This window comes from Erythranthe guttata, chromosome 3 (genome assembly GCF_056151865.1).
Source record: "Erythranthe guttata isolate IM_541 chromosome 3, IM_541, whole genome shotgun sequence".
NCBI lineage: Eukaryota > Viridiplantae > Streptophyta > Magnoliopsida > Lamiales > Phrymaceae > Erythranthe > Erythranthe guttata.
The window spans coordinates 17,373,612-17,394,718 of NC_142535.1; the positions used below are offsets into that span (position 1 = coordinate 17,373,612).

The window sequence follows — 21,107 nt, forward strand, 5'->3', positions numbered from 1 at the left end:
CACCAAAAAATACTGTAAACATTTGGTATCCACCGAAAACTCTAGAGCATTAGCAACAACCGAAGTTGAAAATACACAATGAAATTAGCCTCACTGGCCAAATATATAATTATGTATCTAGAGCATTATGACTTTTCTTTTCTCCTCCTAACTATTAAGGAATTGCAAAAAGGCATAGGTTTTTTAATATATAGTTATAAAGTATTCCGATAATTATTTTATTTTATTTTATTGAAACGTTTATATAACAAGCATGCATCCAAATCGTCATCAAATAAACAAACACAAATTAAGGGGCTTACATAATTTCAATGGCTGGATCTTCGGAAGAGGAGAGAGAGAGAGAGTTTTAGGAGTAATTTTGAATGATGAAAATAAGGGTGAATATATATATATATATATATATATATATATATATATATATATATATAATTTATGTGTATGAAAGTAAGGAAATATGTAATTGAAATACACGTACTCCTAAATTATCTCACATATATTTCAATTTCAATTCCAATTAAAAAAATAGATAGAAACAAACAAAAATATTGAATGAAAAATATTTGGCGGAATTCAAGTTTTTTTTTTTCTATTGTAATTGTTTTCACAATTTTCCCGGGCTTTTACAACATGATGTACAAACGGGCTTAAAGGCCCATAAAATGACTTCAACTTTTCCTTTACTATAGCCCGGCCCAAACAACAGAACGCTTCCCAACAGTAAACAAAACGGATAAAGCGCGTTCCTTCCAATTCTCTCCAGTTTATACCGCTTCTACCAAAATCGTGTTTGCAAAGATAAATAATACACAAGGCATCGCAGAGAACTGGAGACTGAGTAACAGCAGGTAATTTCATCCCTCATATATATAAATTTTCCCCAACAATTGCGAAAAAACAGCAGAATTGAAGTTATTCAGCTATGGAGTTTGAGGTGAAACTGGTAGGGGGAATTGAAAGCTGCTTTATATCTCTTCCTCTTCCACTCATCCAAACCCTACAGTCCGGTTACCTCCCTCCAATTCTCGCAGTCGAGCTCCGCTCCGGTGGAAGCCTCTGGCACGTGGCTTGGTGCGGCTCCGCCTCTTCCTCCCCTTCTTCAATTGAGGTATTGTGCGATAATCTGAAATTAATTCGAGTTTATTTTCTATTAGTTAATTTTGTTCGACGAAGTTTTTGTATCTTAATTTTTTAGCTGTAAATTGGTAGATTGCTCGTCAGTATGCGGATTGCATTGGATTGAGTGACCGGACTGCAGTTAGTGTTCGTGTAGTTAGTCATTTACCCAAGGCTACGCTGGTGACAATCGAGCCGCTTACGGAGGATGATTGGGAGATCTTGGAGCTTAATTCCGAGCTCGCCGAAAGTTCTATTCTGAAGCAGGTGATAATATGCTTTGATTTGATTATCTGGTTTCGTATTCGTGTCTGCGCATAAGAGCTTTAGTGTATTTAAACTGATTTTGACGATACATTTAGAAGTTAGAAAATGTAGTAGCGCTTATGTGAAAAGGCCTCGTCTCAAGTTGGAATTTCAGTGAATGCAGCATTTAGGGAGGGTTTGACTTGATCATTCAAATGTTAGGAATTGAGTTAGGGTGTGAACAGTTTATATTAAGATTAGTTTAATGGTCAAATTTAGGTGGTTGTGTGCTTATAATCCATGTCGTATGCAGGTTGGAATTGTTCATGAAGGGATGAGATTTCCATTGTGGTTGCACCGACAAACATTTGTCATGTTTCTTGTCATGTCAACCTTTCCCCAGAAACCAGTAGGTAAACTGCATACTTCTAGTTTCAGAATCCTACAAGTCTTATTCCTATTAGATTTTTCTACTTTAGTCATGTAATACTCGTTATATTGCCCCCAGCTTAAGGAATATATTTGGTGTTTCATATCACCATTGCTAGGGTATGTGTTGTTATATATAGTTCATGGTGAACAGAATGTAATTGTTCTCATGCCAGTTATTTGACCTGTGAGGTTGATTGCAGTCCAACTTGTGCCTGGAACTGAAGTTGCAGTAGCTCCAAAGAGACGTAAAAATCCATCCACACAGTCTTCAGAGGAGGGTGGTTTAAGTGCGAAAGCACAATTGCGTCTCCAAGATTCAGACAGTAGATTCATTTATAAATGTGAGGAGAATGGTGTTGAAATGGACGTGGTGTTCACTTCTGGTGTTTTCATCCATCCAGAAACAGCTAAAAAATATTCATTCGCTCCTCTTCAGTTTGTAGTGATATGTCCGCAAAAACTTTCAAAAGATGGGAAGAAAAAGTTGCATTCGAAAAGTGTTTCAAAGGAAAAGGAAGCCAACAATGGTAATCCTATCGATAAGTGGGATGACCATGAAGTCGTCGTTCGTGTATTGTTATCCGAATCAGTGGCTAAAGGACACTTAATGCTATCTCAGTCTCTTCGCCTCTATTTGGGAGCAGGAATACACTCTTGTAAGTTAATTCTGTGCGCAAAAAAAAAAAATCTGTGAGAGTTGAATGACATAATCATACTGAATATTTTGAGCTATCATTGCTAATAATCGTTATTCATTTCCTTCCTTTGTTATGTTGATGTTCGTGCTATGTTCATGGAATTCGTTTATCTATTCTTCTTTCAGGGGTATATGTGAAAAGGTACAACATTAACGCGAAGAAAGATATACCTCTAGTTTCTGTTTCACCTTTCCATTTCAAGATGTTTCAAAACGACGAAATTATTGAGAATAGCAGTCTAGACGTTGTAAGTAACCATGAGAACCACAAAAGAAAAGACGCGATCCAAAGAATCAGCTCAAATGCAGAAATGGGTATTAGTGATTGGTCTATGCATGAAAAGATTATTGCGGCTCTTTCTTGTGGCTCTCCCCTTGATGATGCTGAAGAAACAACTACTGCAATTGGAGAAGCACATAGGAAGGTTGGCTATAGAAGTGGTTTATCATCTCTTTTGCGTGCATGGTGTCTGGCTCAGCTTCGTACACTTGTTTCAAATTCAGTAGAGGATGTAAGTTCTTTGGTTATAGGATGCAAAACATTACTACATGTAAAAATAAAAAATCACAAACTTTTGAGACACGGCAAGATACAAACATCTAGAAGCAAAAACAGAAACCAAGCTGAAGAACCATCAGTTGATGCCCTTTATATTTTGTCACTTGCTGAGGAATCTCTACATGATGGCATTCATGCGTATGAACTTGCATTTGACAAAAGCAGTTCGGATAACTATAGTTCCAGAAGTTTAGACACGTTGCTTGGAAAGCTGCAAGTGGGTGATATTTTATTCTCTCCTGCAGCCCATGAGAGACGAGCTGATAACTTCCTTAGTGCAGCAATTTCTTCATTGGATTGGATGGGTGCAGCTCCATTTGATGTAAATTACAGTAGGTATTTTCTCGCCTAGTTTTGGTTCCATTTGATGTTGTAAAAGTCTGCTCTTTATCTGCATGGTGACCTTTTTATCTAAGTTGGGGATTTGACCTGCAGGGTTGATAGCGTTATTATCTCCTACTTCTGGAATGTTGTTCAGTAGCTATAATCTTCCATTGCCTGGGCATATCCTGATCTACGGACCTCCAGTAAGTCTCATCCCAAGTAGTTCATTTGGTTTCCTCGATGCAACATTAATGGGCAAGGAATTTCTCTGATGTCATGAATATGATGTAACTATTTCACCATATAATACCTTTGATAAGTTTTTAACCCTTCTGGATAAAGTACTGTTGAAATTATCTCATCCAAATGGAATAAAGGAATACATCAACCTTTTGTTTCGCGTTACACTAAAGATGTTAGGCAGTTCTGATGCTTAGGATTGTCTCTGGTTGCTCTGTTTGTCCTTTAAACAACTCCAACCGCTTGGGTGACCATTAAATCTAGGAGAGTTTGAAAAAGTACAGTGAGTGGAACTTGCACAGAAGGGTACTTGAACTTCCTTCAAATGCTTTCCACACGTCCTTTTAACTTATCGTCTCATGTATTATTCATTTAAAATGTCAAGCACAACGCAGGCAACTGAAACATAATCATGCATCCTTCACATGATTGTAAGTCTCACTTGGTTTCTCTCACACCAGAGTAAATAGATTTTTCCAAAATATCTACTAGTGGAGAGGGGTAGGAGACCATGCAAAATGAAGAACTTATCTAATTATAAAGATAAAAATACAGTTCTGAGATCTGATAATTATTTATGAAGCAAGATGATTTTTATCTACTGAACATTTCGGCTGTGCAGGGTTCTGGAAAAACATTATTGGCGAAAGTCTCTGCCAAATCTGTTGAAGAACGTAAAGATATTTTGGCACACGTGTAAGTCCTCTCATTGAAAGTTACCAAGTTAGCTTCTTACGACTTTCCAAGTACCTCAGTTTAATTACTGCATGAAATTACATGGTAGTTAACCTGAATATTCACTTACAAAATGATTATTTTCTGCAGAATTTTTGTTTCTTGTTCTAAACTCACTTTGGAGAAGCCTCCAACGATCCGTCAAGTGCTTTCCAACTACATCTCTGAAGCTTTAAATCATGCACCCTCGGTCATTGTCTTGGATGATCTTGATAGCCTCATCACACCTTCATCAGATCTAGAGGGATCTCAACCTTCATCATCTTCTGCAGCACTCATCGAGTTTCTTGCTGATATATTAGATGAATATGAGGTAAGGCTTCTTATATTGTCCTGCTTTCTTTTTCTCTGTCTTTCTGAAACTTGCACCAAAGCCACTGCGGAATAATCTTCTCCTACCTGGGGTAACAGTGTTTACAAATTTAGCTTCCTCATCAGCAATTCCCTTTGCCAGCACACATTTAAATATTTCACACTTTGCCAATAGTTTTAGTGGATGACACTTTTCATAAATTTCTTTGAGCACAGAGATAGCTACAAATGGGCCTACATAGGACATGATATGTTGATTTTAAATGCATTTTTCATGTTCCGATGATACAGGAAAAGCAAAGGAGCATGTGTGGAATTGGACCCATAGCATTCATTGCTACTGTGCAATCCCTTACTAATTTTCCACAGAGCTTGAGCTCTTCCGGTTGGTCACTTTGCTTTCAATATGTTAAGGTCTCATGTTATTTCGGATGACTTGATCTTAGACCTACAATTGATTGAATCAGGAAGATTCGACTTTCATGTCAATCTGCCTGTACCTGCTGCTGCTGAACGTGCTGCCATATTGAAACACGAGATGCAGAAGCGATCCTTGCAATGCTCTGAGGATCTGTTGTTAGAGATAGCATCCAAATGTGATGGATATGATGCTTATGATCTGGTATTTGGTCGGCGCCAAACTTAACAACACCTTGCTTGAATATGACTGAAGTTCTACTTATTATCCGTGTAAATTTGGTTCAATTCTTTCTGGTAACCAACTGCACCCAATATTTACTTATACTCTATCTATCCGTTTTAGGAAATACTGGTCGATAGGTCTGTGCATGCTGCCGTTGGTCGCACATTGTCTTCCGATTTGGGCAATGGAGAAAATGAGAAACCTACTTTGCTCAGAGATGACTTTATGCAAGCAATGCAAGATTTCCTTCCAGTGGCCATGCGTGACATCACTAAACCAGCTACTGACGGTGGTAGTTCTGGCTGGGATGATGTTGGAGGTCTCAATGACATTCGAAATGCTATAAAAGAGGTAAATTTCCGCACCTGTGGTGTAGAGTGTAGGTACATATGCATTGTCAATTGAATGTTAATGTGTGTTATTTTTTTTGCATTAGATGATTGAGCTACCCTCGAGATTTCCTAACGTCTTTGCACAAGCTCCACTGAGAATGCGGTCCAATGTTCTCTTATATGGTCCCCCGGGTTGTGGAAAAACGCATATTGTTGGTGCTGTTGCTGCAGCCTGCTCACTGCGGTTCATCTCTGTTAAAGGGCCTGAGTTGCTTAATAAATATATTGGTGCTTCTGAACAAGCTGTAAGATGCAGTTAGTTACCTTTAATACTTCCCATTTTTTCTACTTTTTTGAGGTCATTATGTTTTCTCATTCTCCTATTTGTGCTAAACGAGACAAACTTGCGTGTAGCATGGCTACTGTTCACTATTGTTGTAGTTGGATAAACTTCCATAAAAATCATTTATGTAAATAAATTTACCTCCTTAATCGTTCTGTGCGGAACTATCTAATATGAATATGCAATATGCAGGTTCGGGATATCTTCTCTAAAGCAGCTGCAGCAGCTCCATGCCTTCTCTTTTTTGATGAATTTGATTCTATCGCTCCAAAGAGAGGACACGATAATACTGGAGTTACTGATAGAGTCGTCAATCAAGTTAGTTTATTTTCTCCTATCGTATCCAATGCTTTTATTCACTTCACGTTTTTTTTCCTGTTCTTTTACTCTATATTTGCTGACACTTTCATCACATAAACTACCAGTTTCTGACAGAATTAGATGGAGTTGAAGTCTTGACCGGTGTATTTGTTTTTGCTGCTACTAGGTAAGTTCTTCCCTCCCAATACTTCGACGCTGAGTGATATCATTATCTTTTGAAACTTTCTTGCATTTTGGTTACTATTAATATATGTCTTTATTTATCGATTTTTTCTGCAAATTTTTGGTTGTTGAAAATCAAATAGTCGGCCGGATTTGCTTGATGCTGCCCTTCTACGGCCTGGTAGGCTGGATCGACTTTTATTTTGCGATTTCCCATCTCAGCAGGAGAGGCTGGACATTCTGAAGGTCCTTTCGAGAAAGGTTAGTACATATATCTGTGATATGCTGAACATTGATTCCTTATTTTTTGTGTTTATTTGATCGAGGAAGAATTTTAAATGATAATTTAACTTCAATATACTTTCTCCAACTGTTCTCCTACATTTGAACTGCAATAACCCGTGTTATTTTCATTTTTTTTCCCCCGCAGTTACCGATGGCTAGTGATGTTGATTTGGAACGCGTATCACATATGACTGAAGAGTTTAGTGGAGCAGACCTTCAAGCTCTTCTTTCCGACGCACAACTCGAAGCTGTCCACGAACTTTTGGACAGCAAAAACGGCGGCAGCACAAACGGGGAGATGCCTGTCATAACCAGTGCTGTTTTGAAATCCATTGCATCCAAAGCTAGACCATCAGTTTCTGAAGCTGAGAAGCGAAAGTTATATGATATTTACGGCCAGTTTCTCGATTCAAAACGGTCCACTGCTGCTCAGGTCTCTCTCTCTCTCTCTCTCTCTCTCTCTCTCTCTCTCTCTCTCTCTCTCTCTCTCTCTCTCTCTCTCTCTCTCACACACACACACACACACACACACGCACATGCACACACACACACGCACACACACACACACACACGAGGCTCTGTGTGATTTTTACGGGCTTATTATATACGTGCAGTCGAGAGATGCAAAAGGCAAAAGGGCAACTCTAGCTTAGTTTAATCTGAAACGCAGTGGAGGTAATAGTTTCGGGCAATTCAGTGGCGTTGAGTCACTTCTTTTCTTCATGTGTTGTATTAGATTAATTTTAAACTTAATATTAAATAAAATAAAATAAAATTTTATATCCTTTGCTGGCTAAAAGTCTTGTCAAAAGTTGTATTACGATTATTTTTCTTATAATAAACAACTTTCACTTATTTGTTTTAGTAATTAGTAAATAATGGATTCAGACGTCATTAAATTAGGTCAAGTGACGAGATGCTTTCTTATATATATAAATAATAATAATATAATAATTGTTATAAATATATTAAAGAAAATCAAGTAAAACAAGAATATGGGAGATCAAATGTAAGGATAATAGAACCTTTTCTTCTTATTCTTTCTTGTTTATTCAAGTGTCAAGTGTGTCTTTGCCTATTACAAAGTAAGCTATTTATACTACAAGGAAGATTAAGGTCCTAAGAGTTACAAGAGTGCACTTCAATTAAAGACCATTAATGGTTGTAACTCTTCATTAATTGGACATCCACTTAATGCATTTTCAATGCATTTGCAACACTCCCCCTTGGATGTCCATCTTTATAGAGTGATATGCCTCGTTAAAAACTTTGCCAGTAAAACCCAATGGGAAAAACCTGGACAAAGGAAAAAGAGTACACATCCATGTGAAGCTTGTGATCGTGAGACACTGCCTCGTTAAAACCTTGCCAAGAAAAACCCAGTGGGATAAAAACTTGGACGAAGGAAAAAGAGTACAGTGTGTTAGAGTTAATGATCACGCTCCCCCTGATGTCGGCAACAGATCTTTGAGTCGACGCATTCCAATACTATGGACCATCTTCCTGAACGTTGTAGTTGGCAGTGCTTTAGTAAATAAATCTGCCAAGTTGTTGCATGACTGTATCTGATGAACGTCAATATCACCATTCTTTTGTAGCTCGTGAGTGTAGAAAAACTTGGGTGATATATGTTTTGTTCTATCACCTTTAATGTAGCCGTTTCTGATTTGTTGAATACAAGCGGCATTATCCTCGTAAAGTATTGTGGGTGTATCTCGTATTGAAGTCAGCCCACAATTTTCTCGAATATGTTGGATCATTGATCTCAACCATATACACTCGCGACTGGTTTCATGCAATGCCAGAATTTCTGAGTGATTTGAAGAAGTAGCTGCCAATGTCTGTTTCACTGAACGCCATGAAATTGCAGCACCGCCACAAATAAAAACGTAGCCACACTGAGATCTGCCTTTGTGTGGATCAGAAAGGTAGCCGGCATCTGCATAACCCACTACTTTGGATTCTGAATTGTTTGAGTAAAACAAACCCATATCAGTTGTTCCACGAAGATAGCGTAATACATGTTTAATGCCATTCCAATGTCTTTTAGTAGGCGCAGAGCTATATCTTGCTAATAAGTTGACCGAGAAAGCAATATCAGGTCTAGTGTTATTTGCAAGATACATTAGTGCTCCAACGACACTAAGATAAGGTACTTCTGGACCAAGTAATTCTTCATTCTCTTCTCGAGGGCGGAATGGATCTTTCTGTATATCCAACGATCGAACAACCATTGGACTACTCAAAGGATGAGATTTATCCATGTAAAATCGTTTTAGAATCTTTTCTGTATATGTTGATTGATGGATGAAGATTCCATTGGACAAATGCTCGATCTGCTGGCCGAGACAAAATTTTGTCCTTCCGAGATTTTTCATCTCAAATTCTTTCATCAAATAGTTTGCGGTCTTTGTGAGCTCTTCAGAAGTTCCCACAAGATTTAGATCATCCACGTAAACCGCAATAATAGCGAATCCACTATTAGATCTTTTGATGAAAACACAAGGACAAACTGGATTATTTATATACCCTTCTTTAACAAGGTATTCACTTAGACGGTTATACCACATTCTTCCAGATTGTTTCAAACCGTACAAGGATCGTTGCAACTTAATTGAGTATAAATCACGAGACCTTCCTTTAAATGCTTCAGGCATTTTAAATCCTTCAGGGATTTTCATATAAATATCACTATCTAATGATCCATAAAGATATGCAGTAACAACATCCATAAGGCGCATGTCAAGCCTCTCTGTGACTGCTAAACTGATCAAATATCTCAACGTGATTGCATCGATAACGGGAGAATATGTTTCATCATAATCAATCCCGGGTCTCTGTGAGAAACCTTGTGCAACTAGTCGTGCTTTATATCTCACGATTTCATTTTTCTCATTTCGTTTTCGTACGAATACCCATTTATATCCAACGGGTTTTACACCATCCGGTGTTTGGACTGCTGGTCCAAATACTTTACGATTTTCAAGGGAATTTAATTCAGCTTGAATAGCATTTTCCCATTTTGGCCAATCATTTCTATGTCGACATTCTTCAACAGATTTTGGTTCGGGGTCCTCATTTGCAATATCAGTTGCAACCCCATAGGCAAAAATATTATCAATAACAACTTTATTTCTATCCCAGTTTTTTCTGGTATTTATATAGTTTAAAGATATCTCTTCAGATATAAGTTCTTTCTCATGATCCTCTCCAGGGGCATCATGTACTTTAGACTGATCAGTCACATTTTTCATAGCGCTTTCTTGTTTAGAGATAATATTCTCTTCAGGAGAATTTACTTCTATTACCCTTTTCCTTCTAGGGTTCTTATCTTTCGCGCCAATAGGGCGCCCACGCTTCATGCGAGGTTTCATTATCTCTTCATGTTGTCCTTCAGGGACATCAACCCGTGCCGGGGTGTTTATAGCGGGTATATGAGATTTTGTTACCGTTTTCATATCGGTAAAAGCATCCGGCAATTGATTTGCAATATTTTGCAAATAGATTATCCTTTTTACTTCTTTCTCACATTGATTCGTGCGTGGGTCAAGATGAGACAAAGACGGTACATTCCATGTAATTTCACGCCGTTCAACCTGAACCGACGATCTCTCTCCCCCTAACGGCGGGAAAATTGTCTCATCAAAATGGCAATCAACAAATCTTGCCTCAAACAAATCACCCGTCTGGGGTTCAATGTATCTAATTATAGACGGGGAATCAAAACCAACATAAATTCCAATTCGTCTTTGGGGACCCATTTTTGTTCTCTGAGGTGGAGAAATTGGAACATAAACAGCACAACCAAATATTTTTAAGTGAGAAATGTCTGGCTGCTGGCCAGAAACAAGTTGAAACGGTGAATACTTCTGAAATGAACTTGGTCTAATCCTGACCAATGAAGCAGCATGTAATATTGCATGTCCCCAAATAGAAGTGGGTAAATTAGACCGTAAAAGCAAAGGTCTAGCAATCAGTTGCAATCTCTTAATAAATGACTCTGCAAGTCCATTTTGAGTATGTACATGGGCAACTGAATATTCAATATCAATACCAATTGACATGCAATAATCATTAAATGCTTGAGATGAAAATTCACCGGCATTATCAAGACGAATACTCTTGATGGGATAATCGGGAAATTGAGCTCTTAATCTTATGATTTGAGCAAGAAGTCTAGCAAAAGCAACAGTACGTGTTGACAATAGACTTACATGTGACCATCTAGATGATGCATCCAATAGAACCATAAAATAGCGAAATGGTCCACAAGGTGGATCTATAGGTCCACAAATATCCCCTTGAATTCTTTGTAAAAATGTTGGGACCTCGCTATTAATTTTCATTGGAGATGGTCTTATAATTAATTTCCCTTGTGAGCATGCAATGCATATACATTCATGGGGCAAAAGAATCTTCTGGTTCTTTAAAGTATGCCCATATGAATTATTTATTATTCGACGCATCATGGTCGATCCTGGGTGACCAAGTCGATCGTGCCAAAGAGAGAAAAGTTTCGGATCATTGGACTTCTGGTCCATCACAATATTTGTTTCTACTGCGCTTATAGTCGCAAAATACAACCCTGATGAGAAAACTGGGAGTTTCTCTTTAACATGCTTCTGGCATGAAATATTGGTTGTAATACAAAGAAATTCCATATTCCCCTCATTCATAGTCTCGATATGAAATCCATTGAGACGTATGTCCTTGAAACTCAATAAGTTTCTTTTGGATTTATTAGAGTACAAAGCCTCTTTGACCAAAATATTCGTTCCACCAGGCAAAACAATATTAGCTCTTCCGGAGCCATCAATTAGTTTGGTAGTACCAGAAATTGTACTAACACTTGCCTTTGCCAATTTCAAACTCGAGAAATATTTTTGATCTCGAAGAATTGTGTGTGTCGTTCCACTGTCAACCAAACAAATGTCTCCATCGTTCAGGTTGCTCACGGACTCATTATATTCCATTTTTCTGGGAATAAAATAAATATAAGAAGATATAATAAAATTTATTTTCTTATATCAATCAAACCACCAACCACACATCAAAATTATTTCGAACTCATTTAGGGAATGGAAAGATAAACATTATTTAACTCAAATGCAACATAAATGTAATATTTGATCAATCCTGATTGATCTATTTGTTGCCATCATTGTTATCATCACCATGAAATTTGATTTCATCAATTTCTCCACTTGGCGCGGGAAAGAAATCAGCAACATCCAAATGGGTAAGGTCCATTGGATCAATATGGTCATTCTCGGTGTTGCTAAAATCAGTAAAATTGATTTCTTTCCCTTTTCCTTTTCCCTTGATGGATGCTTGATATAAATCCACAAGGTGCCTTGGAGTACGACATGCACGTGACCAGTGCCCTTTCACTCCACACCTGTGGCAACTCTCATTTTGATTATTAGGAGGGCCAAATTTTACAGCCTTGCCCTTGTCTTGTTTTTCACCATTTTTATTCCACTTCGGGTGGTATGGTGCAACTCTAGGACCATCTTGATGTCTACCATGACCACGGCGATACCCACGGCCACGACCACGACCCCGACCACGATTATAGTTGTTTGCATTCACTTCAGGGAATGAAACATTTGCATTTACTTCTGGAAATGCTTGTGATCCTGTTGGGTGGGAGTTATGATTTTTCATCAAGAGCTCGTTGTTCTGTTCAGCAACGAGGAGGCAAGAAATCAATTGAGAGTATTTGGTAAAACCTCTTTCACGATATTGCTGCTGCAGGAGCATATTAGAGGCATGAAATGTGGTAAATGTCTTTTCTAACATGTCATGTTCTGTGACATCGTCTCCGCATAATCTCAATCGAGAAACAATTTTAAACATGGCGGAATTATACTCATTTACCGATTTAAAATCTTGCAAACGCAAGTGCATCCATTCATATCGAGCTTTAGGAAGTATCACACTCTTCTGGTGATCATATCTTTCCTTTAAATTATTCCATAGAGTAGCAGGGTCCTTTACCCCAAGATACTCGGATTTTAAGCCCTCGTGGAGATGATGGCGAATAAAAATCATTGATTTCGCCTTATCTTGTTCGCTTTCCTCATTACCATCCTTAATGGTATTTCCGAGGTTCATGGCATTCAAATGGATCTCAGCATCAAGGATCCAAGTTAGATAATTTCTTCCGGAAATATCTAGAGCAGCGAACTCAAGCTTGGTGATGTTTGCCATAACACTGTGTCATAAAATTAATAGTGCTTTAGATTATATGTATACTCAAAACTTCAGGTTTGAGTCTAATTTATTCAATATATCCAAGCTTCAGGCTTTGATATTCGATATGGACTTCGGGCCTATATTTTTTTTTTTAATGAACTTCAGGTTCTTATAATAATTTGCATAATAATAAAGCAAATAAATAATAATTGAAAATATAGCATTTTAATTGACAATAATGATTATAAAATAATTAAATTAATATCTCTTATATATAGCAAACTATTTGATATCATTATTAATGCATAAAAGAGATAATAATTGTATATATTGTTAACTAAACAAATATAATACAGAAACTAATTAAAATTAAAGTATCACATAGTTAATAAAATTCTAGAATTTGATTTGTACTAATGGATTTTATCTATAATCTTAATCTAATTCTTAATCATATATGTATATCAAAATATTGAAAATATGTTTTACAAGCCATTTATCGAAAACATGAATAATTTTTTTTTTCAGGATATTAAAATAATCACAAAATTCTTACCAACTTCAATGAAAAACCGGAGCAAGCTCGTGCTGATAACGTGTTATAAATATATTAAAGAAAATCAAGTAAAACAAGAATATGGGAGATCAAATGTAAGGATAATAGAACCTTTTCTTCTTATTCTTTCTTGTTTATTCAAGTGTCAAGTGTGTCTTTGCCTATTACAAAGTAAGCTATTTATACTACAAGGAAGATTAAGGTCCTAAGAGTTACAAGAGTGCACTTCAATTAAAGACCATTAATGGTTGTAACTCTTCATTAATTGGACATCCACTTAATGCATTTTCAATGCATTTGCAACAATAATAATAATTTTTTTAGCATTCCTTTTGATGCCTTTTTTTTTTTTTACTGATTTTAGCTTCAATGTGAAGCAACTTTCTGTTAAAACCGAAGTCATACAAAATTTGTAAAGAAACGAATATTCCAAGGATTATGCCAACTTGGAATTAATCATTGATGTAAAATCCCAGTCACCCAAAAAGTTTTGGCTTTTGTTATACATTTACATGGATGTTTGGTGTAATTAATTCTTACATGGAGGACAATTTGGTCTAGATGAGCCTGCGTTATTGATTATTTTTATGTTTGAAAAAAATTTAAAAAAATGAGTATTATGGGATCTCAATCAAACAGATCTGACACGTTAGTATATGTGTTTTTTTTCTTTCTTTATTTGAAACAAGCATGAAATTGGAGGACCACTTGGTCATGTGATGGTCTCATGGGTACGTATCGGTTTCGTAGATGCTACATTCGGTGAAATATATCGAATGATCCTGAATAATTGATGTACACATAATAATACACATTTAAAGTGTATGTGTGTTTAGTGGGTAGTTATTTGTATAGACCACTAGTGAATGACCACTCGATGTATTTTACTAGGTGTTGCGTCTCTTAGAACGCACGTATCTGATTCTCGAATTAACGGTTAATTGCTCTCATAGTTTTTATTTTTATTTTTATTTTTAGGATAAATTACGGCTACCCCTTATGTAAGGTCAAATTATGAAAAAAATCTCTCATGTTTGGGTAATTACAACTCACCCTTAATTGGAATTTTCTTACGCATCCACCATTGCGGTGTCAAATGAGTAATTACGACCCGCAAGGGTGGCCTAGCGGTTGGAGCAAGAGAGCTTGGGTCAATTGACCCAAGTTCGAATCCCCTTGCCAACGGTCGCTAGGTCGAGCTTGTCACACATGGTTAGCCTAGTGTGGTTTACATCTCTCGTATAGTTTGCAAGCTATTATACGAGAGTGTAGGTTTACCCAGTGCACCTATATGGTTGGCTGCGGGTTCCTGCATTATCAAAAAAAAAAAAAAAAAAAAAAAAATGAGTAATTACGTGGAAAACATTCTCCAGTTTGTACCTATTTTATCCCATTCGAGCTTCACATTTTGCATTAAAATGATCATAAGACGTGTCTTTGGCTTGTAAATACCAAATTGTGGTGCATCAGAAACTGCATTTTCGCACAAAACCAGTACAAACTAGAGAACATTTTACAAAATGTAGAAGATTCTGTTGAATTTGAAACCATAGGAGTTGACATATAAGAAAATTCATAGTTGATGGGTGTAGTTGTAATTATTCAAACTAGAAGAATTTTTTTTTCTTCGTAGTTTGACCTTACCTCAGGTGGTTGTGATGCACTTATTTTTACTTTTTTTGAATATAAAAAAAAATCCGATCCGATTGCCCAGTCGAATAGGAAAAATAGTAAAATACCCAACCCAATATCTTAAATCGGGTTCAAGTTTACTAAAAAAACCCGAGAAAAAGACCGGACCCGACGCTACGCAGTCTCTCTCTATATAAATAATTAAATAAAATATTCCTCTAATTTTCTAGCTATATAAATACATACATACTGAAATTACTGTTATTCACCTCGGACAACTCGCATTCATTTATACTCCCGATTCCCGTTGGGATTGCTGTATTTCACACCGGAAATTGACGTCATCATGGCCACTCACACCGCCGGATCAGCCGCCGACGACCTCTCCAAACTGCAAATCGACGATTGGGTCTCCTCCGCCGCTCCAAATCTCCAGAAGAATCTCTCCCTCCTCTCTCCTGAACAGGTTCTCGCAATTTTTTTTTTCCTTCTCCCGCGTCGAGATCGTTTAATTGTGCACGTGCATGCCCTGGCACGCTTGATTTGTTGTTGGATGTGGTTTATAGATGATTCGTTGGGTGTGTGCGTGTAGGTGGAGTTGGCGAAGATGCTACTGGAAATGAATCAAGGGCATTTGTTTCAGCATTGGCCGGAGGCCGGGGTTGAAGATGATGCCAAGCGTGCGTTTTTCGATCAGGTTATTTTTTGCTGAATTCTGTGTTTGTTAAGTCTCTACTTTGCTGTAATTGTGTTTTATTTTCTGTTGGCCAAAGGATATGTAACATGAGATATGGTGGAAGGAGTGTTGTTATGATTTGAGATCTCGATTTAGTTTTTTAGAGTAAATTTTGTCCTTGAATACAGAGATCAGAATTTCATTCCTTAGTAGGTTTGGTTCTTTTCGTTGATTTGAGATCTTTGGCATTTCATCATCACAACATTTTTAAATAGTCTTGATTTCTAATACCATAGTCGTTTATGAAGTAAAAAAAAAAAATTGTAATTCTAATGATAAATATATTGATTATTTCACAATTCGTTGGGATTTATCTGATATTATATTGAATGTGTTCTTACATCTTTGTTGTTATGTACATAAATTTCTGTTTTGAATCAATAAGATGAAGTACAGCTTTGTGCATTAATGTTGTAGTGTCTCCTAGTTTGAGAATTATGTCTATTCTTTTACCTTTTTCATTAATGCCTTTGCCCCTTTTATGTCTTCTGACTGTTACAGATTCTGCTTTTACTTTTCTCTTCCTTGAAAATAAATTCCTCAATGAAAGCTGATATTTAATTAATTTGATTGTTACGAATAAACCTTTTGGCCCATGTCTTTTGTCTTTCAATAATTTATCAGATCGCTCGACTTAATGCAAGTTATCCTGGGGGCCTGGCATCGTACATTAAAACTGCTAGAGAACTTTTGGCAGATTCAAAGGCTGGGAAGAACCCATATGAGGGATTTACTCCTTCAGTAAGTCAGTTTCTCTATTATTTTGCAATTTGCTAAAGATATTTCGATGTTTTTCTTGTATACCTTCATGAATAAGATTGTAATTTGTCTTGTGCGGTACTTAAGCACCATCTGTATTTTTATTGAAATGTTAGATCATGTGTTGACCAGGTTCCATCTGGAGAGGTTTTAACTTTCGGTGAAGATAATTTTGTGCAATTTGAAGATGCTGGTATCCGTGAGGCAAGGAAGGCTGCATTTGTCCTTGTTGCTGGGGGCCTTGGAGAGCGTCTTGGCTACAATGGTATAAAGGTAAGACAGTGATTCTGTAGATTAATGTGATTTTTTCCAGTGTAAAGTTAATGGTCCCGCACTTTTATGATGTTATGCAATGGTTTGTCATCTAACACTTTACTCAATGTAATGCAGATGATATATTAGTATTGTAAACTTTCTGTGTGCTTATAACTTTAACGGACGAACTTCAGTTATTTGACAGTTTACCTTTGCCCTTGCAGGTGGCTCTGCCGTTAGAGTCCACAACTGGAACATGTTTCTTACAGCACTACATTGAATCTATTCTTGCTTTACAGGAGAGTAGCTGTAAGCTAGCACAAGGTTCGTTTATTGAGTTTCTTATAGGAGCAACTTTTCTTTTTGTTTTTTTTAGGGAAAAAAACATCTGATATTTCTTTTACAACTGTAGGTGAAGGACCAACAGAGATTCCTTTAGCCATAATGACATCAGATGATACGTATTTACGCACCAAAGATCTGTTAGAGAAAAATGCTTATTTTGGCATGAAACCCTCGCAAATAAAGCTGTTAAAACAGGTGATTAGCTGACCATGTCTACGGAGTTTAGAAAATTCTGAACAGCATCAGAATTACAACTACATTTGCTTTTGCTTTTCCAGGAAAAAGTTGCTTGTTTAGATGATAATGATGCCCGGCTCGCTGTAGATCCACATAATAAGTATACCATACAGGTAGCTTTTAGATGCTGATTTTTTTGAAGTAGGAAAACCAAATCTCATTACTTTTTTCTTTTCAAAAATATATTTCTTATTGTTTTTTTCCAACTTGGTGGTATAGACAAAGCCTCATGGTCATGGGGATGTTCATTCACTTCTCTATTCAACTGGCCTCCTTAAAGAATGGTATATTTCACACACGAGTTTATTTTCCTCTGTGCTTTTGAAATGAAATTTTGTTTGTTATATTTGCAACTTTTCTTAGTCCAATTTAATATAATATTACTATGATTTATCGTATGATTTCCATTCCAGGCATGAAGCTGGCCGGAGATGGGTTTTGTTTTTCCAAGATACTAATGGTCTTCTTTTCAAGGTTTAATTGAAGTTTGATTTTCCATCAATATTTAATTTTACATGTAAGATATATTTTTGTCAACTTTTCGGTCCTTTTTCATATTACAGGCAATTCCAGCTTCATTAGGTGTGAGTGCCATCAAAGAGTACCATGTCAACTCTCTTGCAGTTCCTCGGAAAGCTAAGGAAGCTATTGGAGGGATTACCAAGCTCACTCATCAAGATGGTAGGTTGTATTGACAATAAATGCTTTGCAAAATGTGACTTCTGACAATTTCTAGGGGTATGAAATAACCTGTTCAACCTATGTTCTTGTACTCTTCAAGTGGACTCTAAAGGAACTGAGCTATTAAATCTTTGTGCTTGTTATACGGTTTGTAGCAAGTTGTTCCCCGTCGTGACTTCACAAAAACATTGGATACTTGCTGCTTACAGTAGTTGTAGTGACTTCACTTTATCCAATTGTGTTGCGTTACTGAAACAGATTCTTTTGGTCAGGGAGGACGATGGTGATCAATGTGGAATACAACCAACTTGATCCATTGCTGAGAGCTACAGGGCATGCTGATGGAGATGTCAACTGTGAAACAGGCTTTTCTCCTTTCCCTGGAAACATAAACCAAGTATATATTGTCTAAAAACTCATTATTGCATTTGTTTCTCTGAGTATGTGGAGTAATTCCTAAAAAAACGAAAAAAAATGATTTTTTAGTTCCTTTTGTTTGATGGGACTGTCCCATACAAATGCTTTGAGGGTCTAGCTTTCTAGAGTTAAGTACGATATTGTAGCAGTCTCTTTTCCATGGAGGTTAACGGTTGGCGCTATATTTTTTGCTGCAATTTTATGGCAGTCCTTTATCGATTTAGGTTTAGGATTGTTACAGATATTGGCTGTGAACAGAGGCAATTATGCTAAAGTCAATATGCCGGTAGATCTTGCATCATCTGATTATTTCTATACCTGGCTGCCACATTCTATCGAAGTCCTTTTTTCAGTATTTTAAACCATGAGGCCAACTGCCAGGTTCCTAAAGCATGTAAAGTTTAACAATCTATGGATGATCTGAAACAAGTAGTAGTATGACTATGACAAATGATGGCATGATGTTTCATTGTTTGCTCACTGTAACTTTGCACATCAAATCATCTTTGTTTATAGGGTTGACTTTTTCAGATGTGTAATGCAGTTGATTTTTGAGATTGGCCCTTATCTGGAGGAACTTTCGAAAACAGGAGGATCCATTAAGGAGTTTGTTAATCCCAAGTAAGCTCTCAATTCTTTCAGATTTACCTAGGTTGTAAATTGCTCTTGGTTTCTACTATCCTAGCTATAGGTGTGTTACTAATGGTTTTTTCTCTGACTCCAGGTACAAAGATTCTACCAAAACCGCGTTCAAATCATCTACTCGACTCGAGTGTATGATGCAAGATTATCCTAAAACTCTGCCACCTTCAGCTAGAGTTGGATTTACTGTAAGCAGAAGCTCGAACTTGTTTATTTGACAGCTTGTCTTCAAATCCTTTTTTTAATTCGGAGTTTCTTATGTGCTATAAGATTTGTCTCTACTGTTGTCATGACACAAGTAGTTTTATGACCACTCAGGTGATGGATGCTTGGTTGGCTTATGCACCTGTTAAGAACAATCCTGAAGATGCAGCTAAGGTACGGAAATATTTGTATGGGATTGATTGTAGGTGCACATATAATATTTCATATAAAGTTAGAATATGCCATTATTCACATGTTTTTTGAACTGACTGGAGAATGACAAACTGAGAACGTAATAATTGGGAAATGTTAACAGTGTCTCTTTGTATTTTGTTTCTATATATTTCGAAATTGATTCTCTGTATCTTATCATCTCGTATTCACATTTCAAGGTACCTAAAGGCAATCCATATCACAGTGCTACTTCAGGAGAGATGGCCATATATAGGGCAAACAGCCTTATTTTGAGAAAGGTACTTGGTTTTTCAAAAAACTTCCATCAAGATAAGAGTTAATATGTAGTATCTGTAATTCATTAACATGAAGGAAGTAATATAGGGAAAAATCTTTACTACTCCATGCTCTTTTGGTGACTAGCCCACCTTAGCTATATTTTTGTTTTATTGTCCTTTTCGAAATCTTCATTCTATTATAATAGACTCGCAAATCATGCAAGAAAATGCTTCACAATCATGAAAGTTCAGAAATACATGTTTGACAATTGACTCTCAAAAACTCCGTCTTCTCGGAATCAGAGATGATTGGTTTATCTTCGTTTCCGTGTATCTAACAATTTAACTGGCTTTTTTACTGGATTATACATTTCACTTCATCTAAATTATAACAATTTTTTTATTTTCTGTAACTCGACCTAAGAAATAAATCTTTTCATTCTCAAATGCATTATCTAATCTTGTTTGGATTGTCACAGGTTGGTGTTAAGGTAGATGAACCAGTTCAACAAGTATTCAACGGACAAGAGGTGGATGTATGGCCTCGTATTGTATGGAAACCCAAATGGGGGCTTACATATTCGGACATTAAAAGCAAAGTCGGTGGAAATTGCTCCATTACAGGAAAATCCACCATTGTCCTAAAAGGCAAAAGCATCAATCTCGAGAATCTCGCCTTGGATGGTGCCCTTGTTGTAGATGCTGTCGATGGTGCAGAGGTAGATACCATTTCCATGTAAATATTCTTATCAAATATCCTTATTTACATACGTTGATTTTAAAATAATTCACTCAACAGGTTAAAGTGGGAGGTTCTGTGCACAACGCGGGATGGATAATCGAAAACGTCGATTTTAAGGATGCTTCAGTACCTGAAGAAGTGAGAATCAGGGGTTTCAAAATAAACAAAATCGAACAGGCGGAGAAAACATACAAAGAGCCTGGAAATTACTCGAACTGAGGCCCCACTTTCGTTGAATTGTTATTATCATGTGCGGTAACAAATCGACACTCATCTATCATTTTCATTTTTGCTTAAATATTTTTTTTGGGACTTCTGCAATTTGTCGGATAGTTCTAACCGAAACTTCATTGATTTTTTGTGTACCCCCTCCCCTACATGAATATTTTCAGCTAATTAATAAATGAAAAAAAACCGTCCAGATTCCATTTTTTCGTCGCTTTCATTTGTTTTTCTAAGTCTACTTTGTGTGCAATTGTAGAACTTATTGACTTGGAAACCACT

At 36.8% G+C, this 21,107-nt stretch overlaps 3 protein-coding genes across 4 annotated transcripts; 2 read left to right on the forward strand and 1 right to left on the reverse strand.

The window, feature by feature from the left end:
* Positions 1-841: 841 nt before the first annotated feature.
* PEX1 (peroxisome 1) lies at positions 842-7,611 on the forward strand. 2 transcript variants are annotated; one of them, XM_012987812.2, is made up of 17 exons: positions 842-1,108; positions 1,210-1,383; positions 1,676-1,775; positions 1,995-2,450; positions 2,618-3,382; positions 3,486-3,577; positions 4,237-4,310; positions 4,440-4,662; positions 4,953-5,046; positions 5,129-5,283; positions 5,425-5,655; positions 5,741-5,941; positions 6,172-6,297; positions 6,405-6,466; positions 6,606-6,723; positions 6,893-7,180; positions 7,362-7,611. In XM_012987812.2, exons 1-17 carry the CDS (start codon positions 923-925, stop codon positions 7,398-7,400), a joined length of 3,384 nt encoding a protein of 1,127 aa, XP_012843266.2. In that variant the 5' UTR covers positions 842-922; the 3' UTR covers positions 7,401-7,611. The 2 variants fall into 2 exon arrangements, with proteins under 2 accessions (XP_012843266.2, XP_088671946.1); XM_088815820.1 differs by lacking the exon at positions 1,676-1,775 and having other exon boundaries at positions 900-1,108.
* Positions 7,612-11,892: 4,281 nt separating this feature from the next.
* On the reverse strand, positions 11,893-13,422 carry LOC105950962 (uncharacterized). The gene has a single exon (XM_012974350.2). It carries the CDS (start codon positions 12,958-12,960, stop codon positions 11,893-11,895), a length of 1,068 nt encoding a protein of 355 aa, XP_012829804.2. The 5' UTR covers positions 12,961-13,422.
* Positions 13,423-15,256: 1,834 nt separating this feature from the next.
* On the forward strand, positions 15,257-21,031 carry USP (UDP-sugar pyrophosphorylase). Its single transcript, XM_012987813.2, has 17 exons — positions 15,257-15,599; positions 15,726-15,830; positions 16,494-16,610; positions 16,761-16,901; positions 17,108-17,207; positions 17,296-17,423; positions 17,507-17,578; positions 17,685-17,749; positions 17,879-17,939; positions 18,029-18,146; positions 18,419-18,543; positions 19,108-19,184; positions 19,288-19,393; positions 19,524-19,583; positions 19,802-19,882; positions 20,341-20,580; positions 20,661-21,031. The coding sequence occupies exons 1-17, from the start codon at positions 15,480-15,482 to the stop codon at positions 20,820-20,822; spliced, it is 1,878 nt and encodes a 625-aa protein (XP_012843267.2). The 5' UTR covers positions 15,257-15,479; the 3' UTR covers positions 20,823-21,031.
* Positions 21,032-21,107: the final 76 nt, after the last annotated feature.

Excerpts from the sequence above, each read along its gene's own strand:
- LOC105950962 (XM_012974350.2), bottom strand. The coding sequence starts at position 12,960 with ATGGCAAACATCACCAAGCTTGAGTTCGCTGCTCTAGATATTTCCGGA.
- USP (XM_012987813.2), top strand. The coding sequence starts at position 15,480 with ATGGCCACTCACACCGCCGGATCAGCCGCCGACGACCTCTCCAAACTG. Across the intron at positions 15,600-15,725 it reads CCCTCCTCTCTCCTGAACAG|GTGGAGTTGGCGAAGATGCT; the intron begins GTTCTCGCAATT and ends GTGTGCGTGTAG. Across the intron at positions 20,581-20,660 it reads ATGCTGTCGATGGTGCAGAG|GTTAAAGTGGGAGGTTCTGT; the intron begins GTAGATACCATT and ends TTCACTCAACAG.
- PEX1 (XM_012987812.2), top strand. The coding sequence starts at position 923 with ATGGAGTTTGAGGTGAAACTGGTAGGGGGAATTGAAAGCTGCTTTATA. Across the intron at positions 4,311-4,439 it reads AAAGATATTTTGGCACACGT|AATTTTTGTTTCTTGTTCTA; the intron begins GTAAGTCCTCTC and ends TATTTTCTGCAG. Across the intron at positions 4,663-4,952 it reads ATATATTAGATGAATATGAG|GAAAAGCAAAGGAGCATGTG; the intron begins GTAAGGCTTCTT and ends CCGATGATACAG.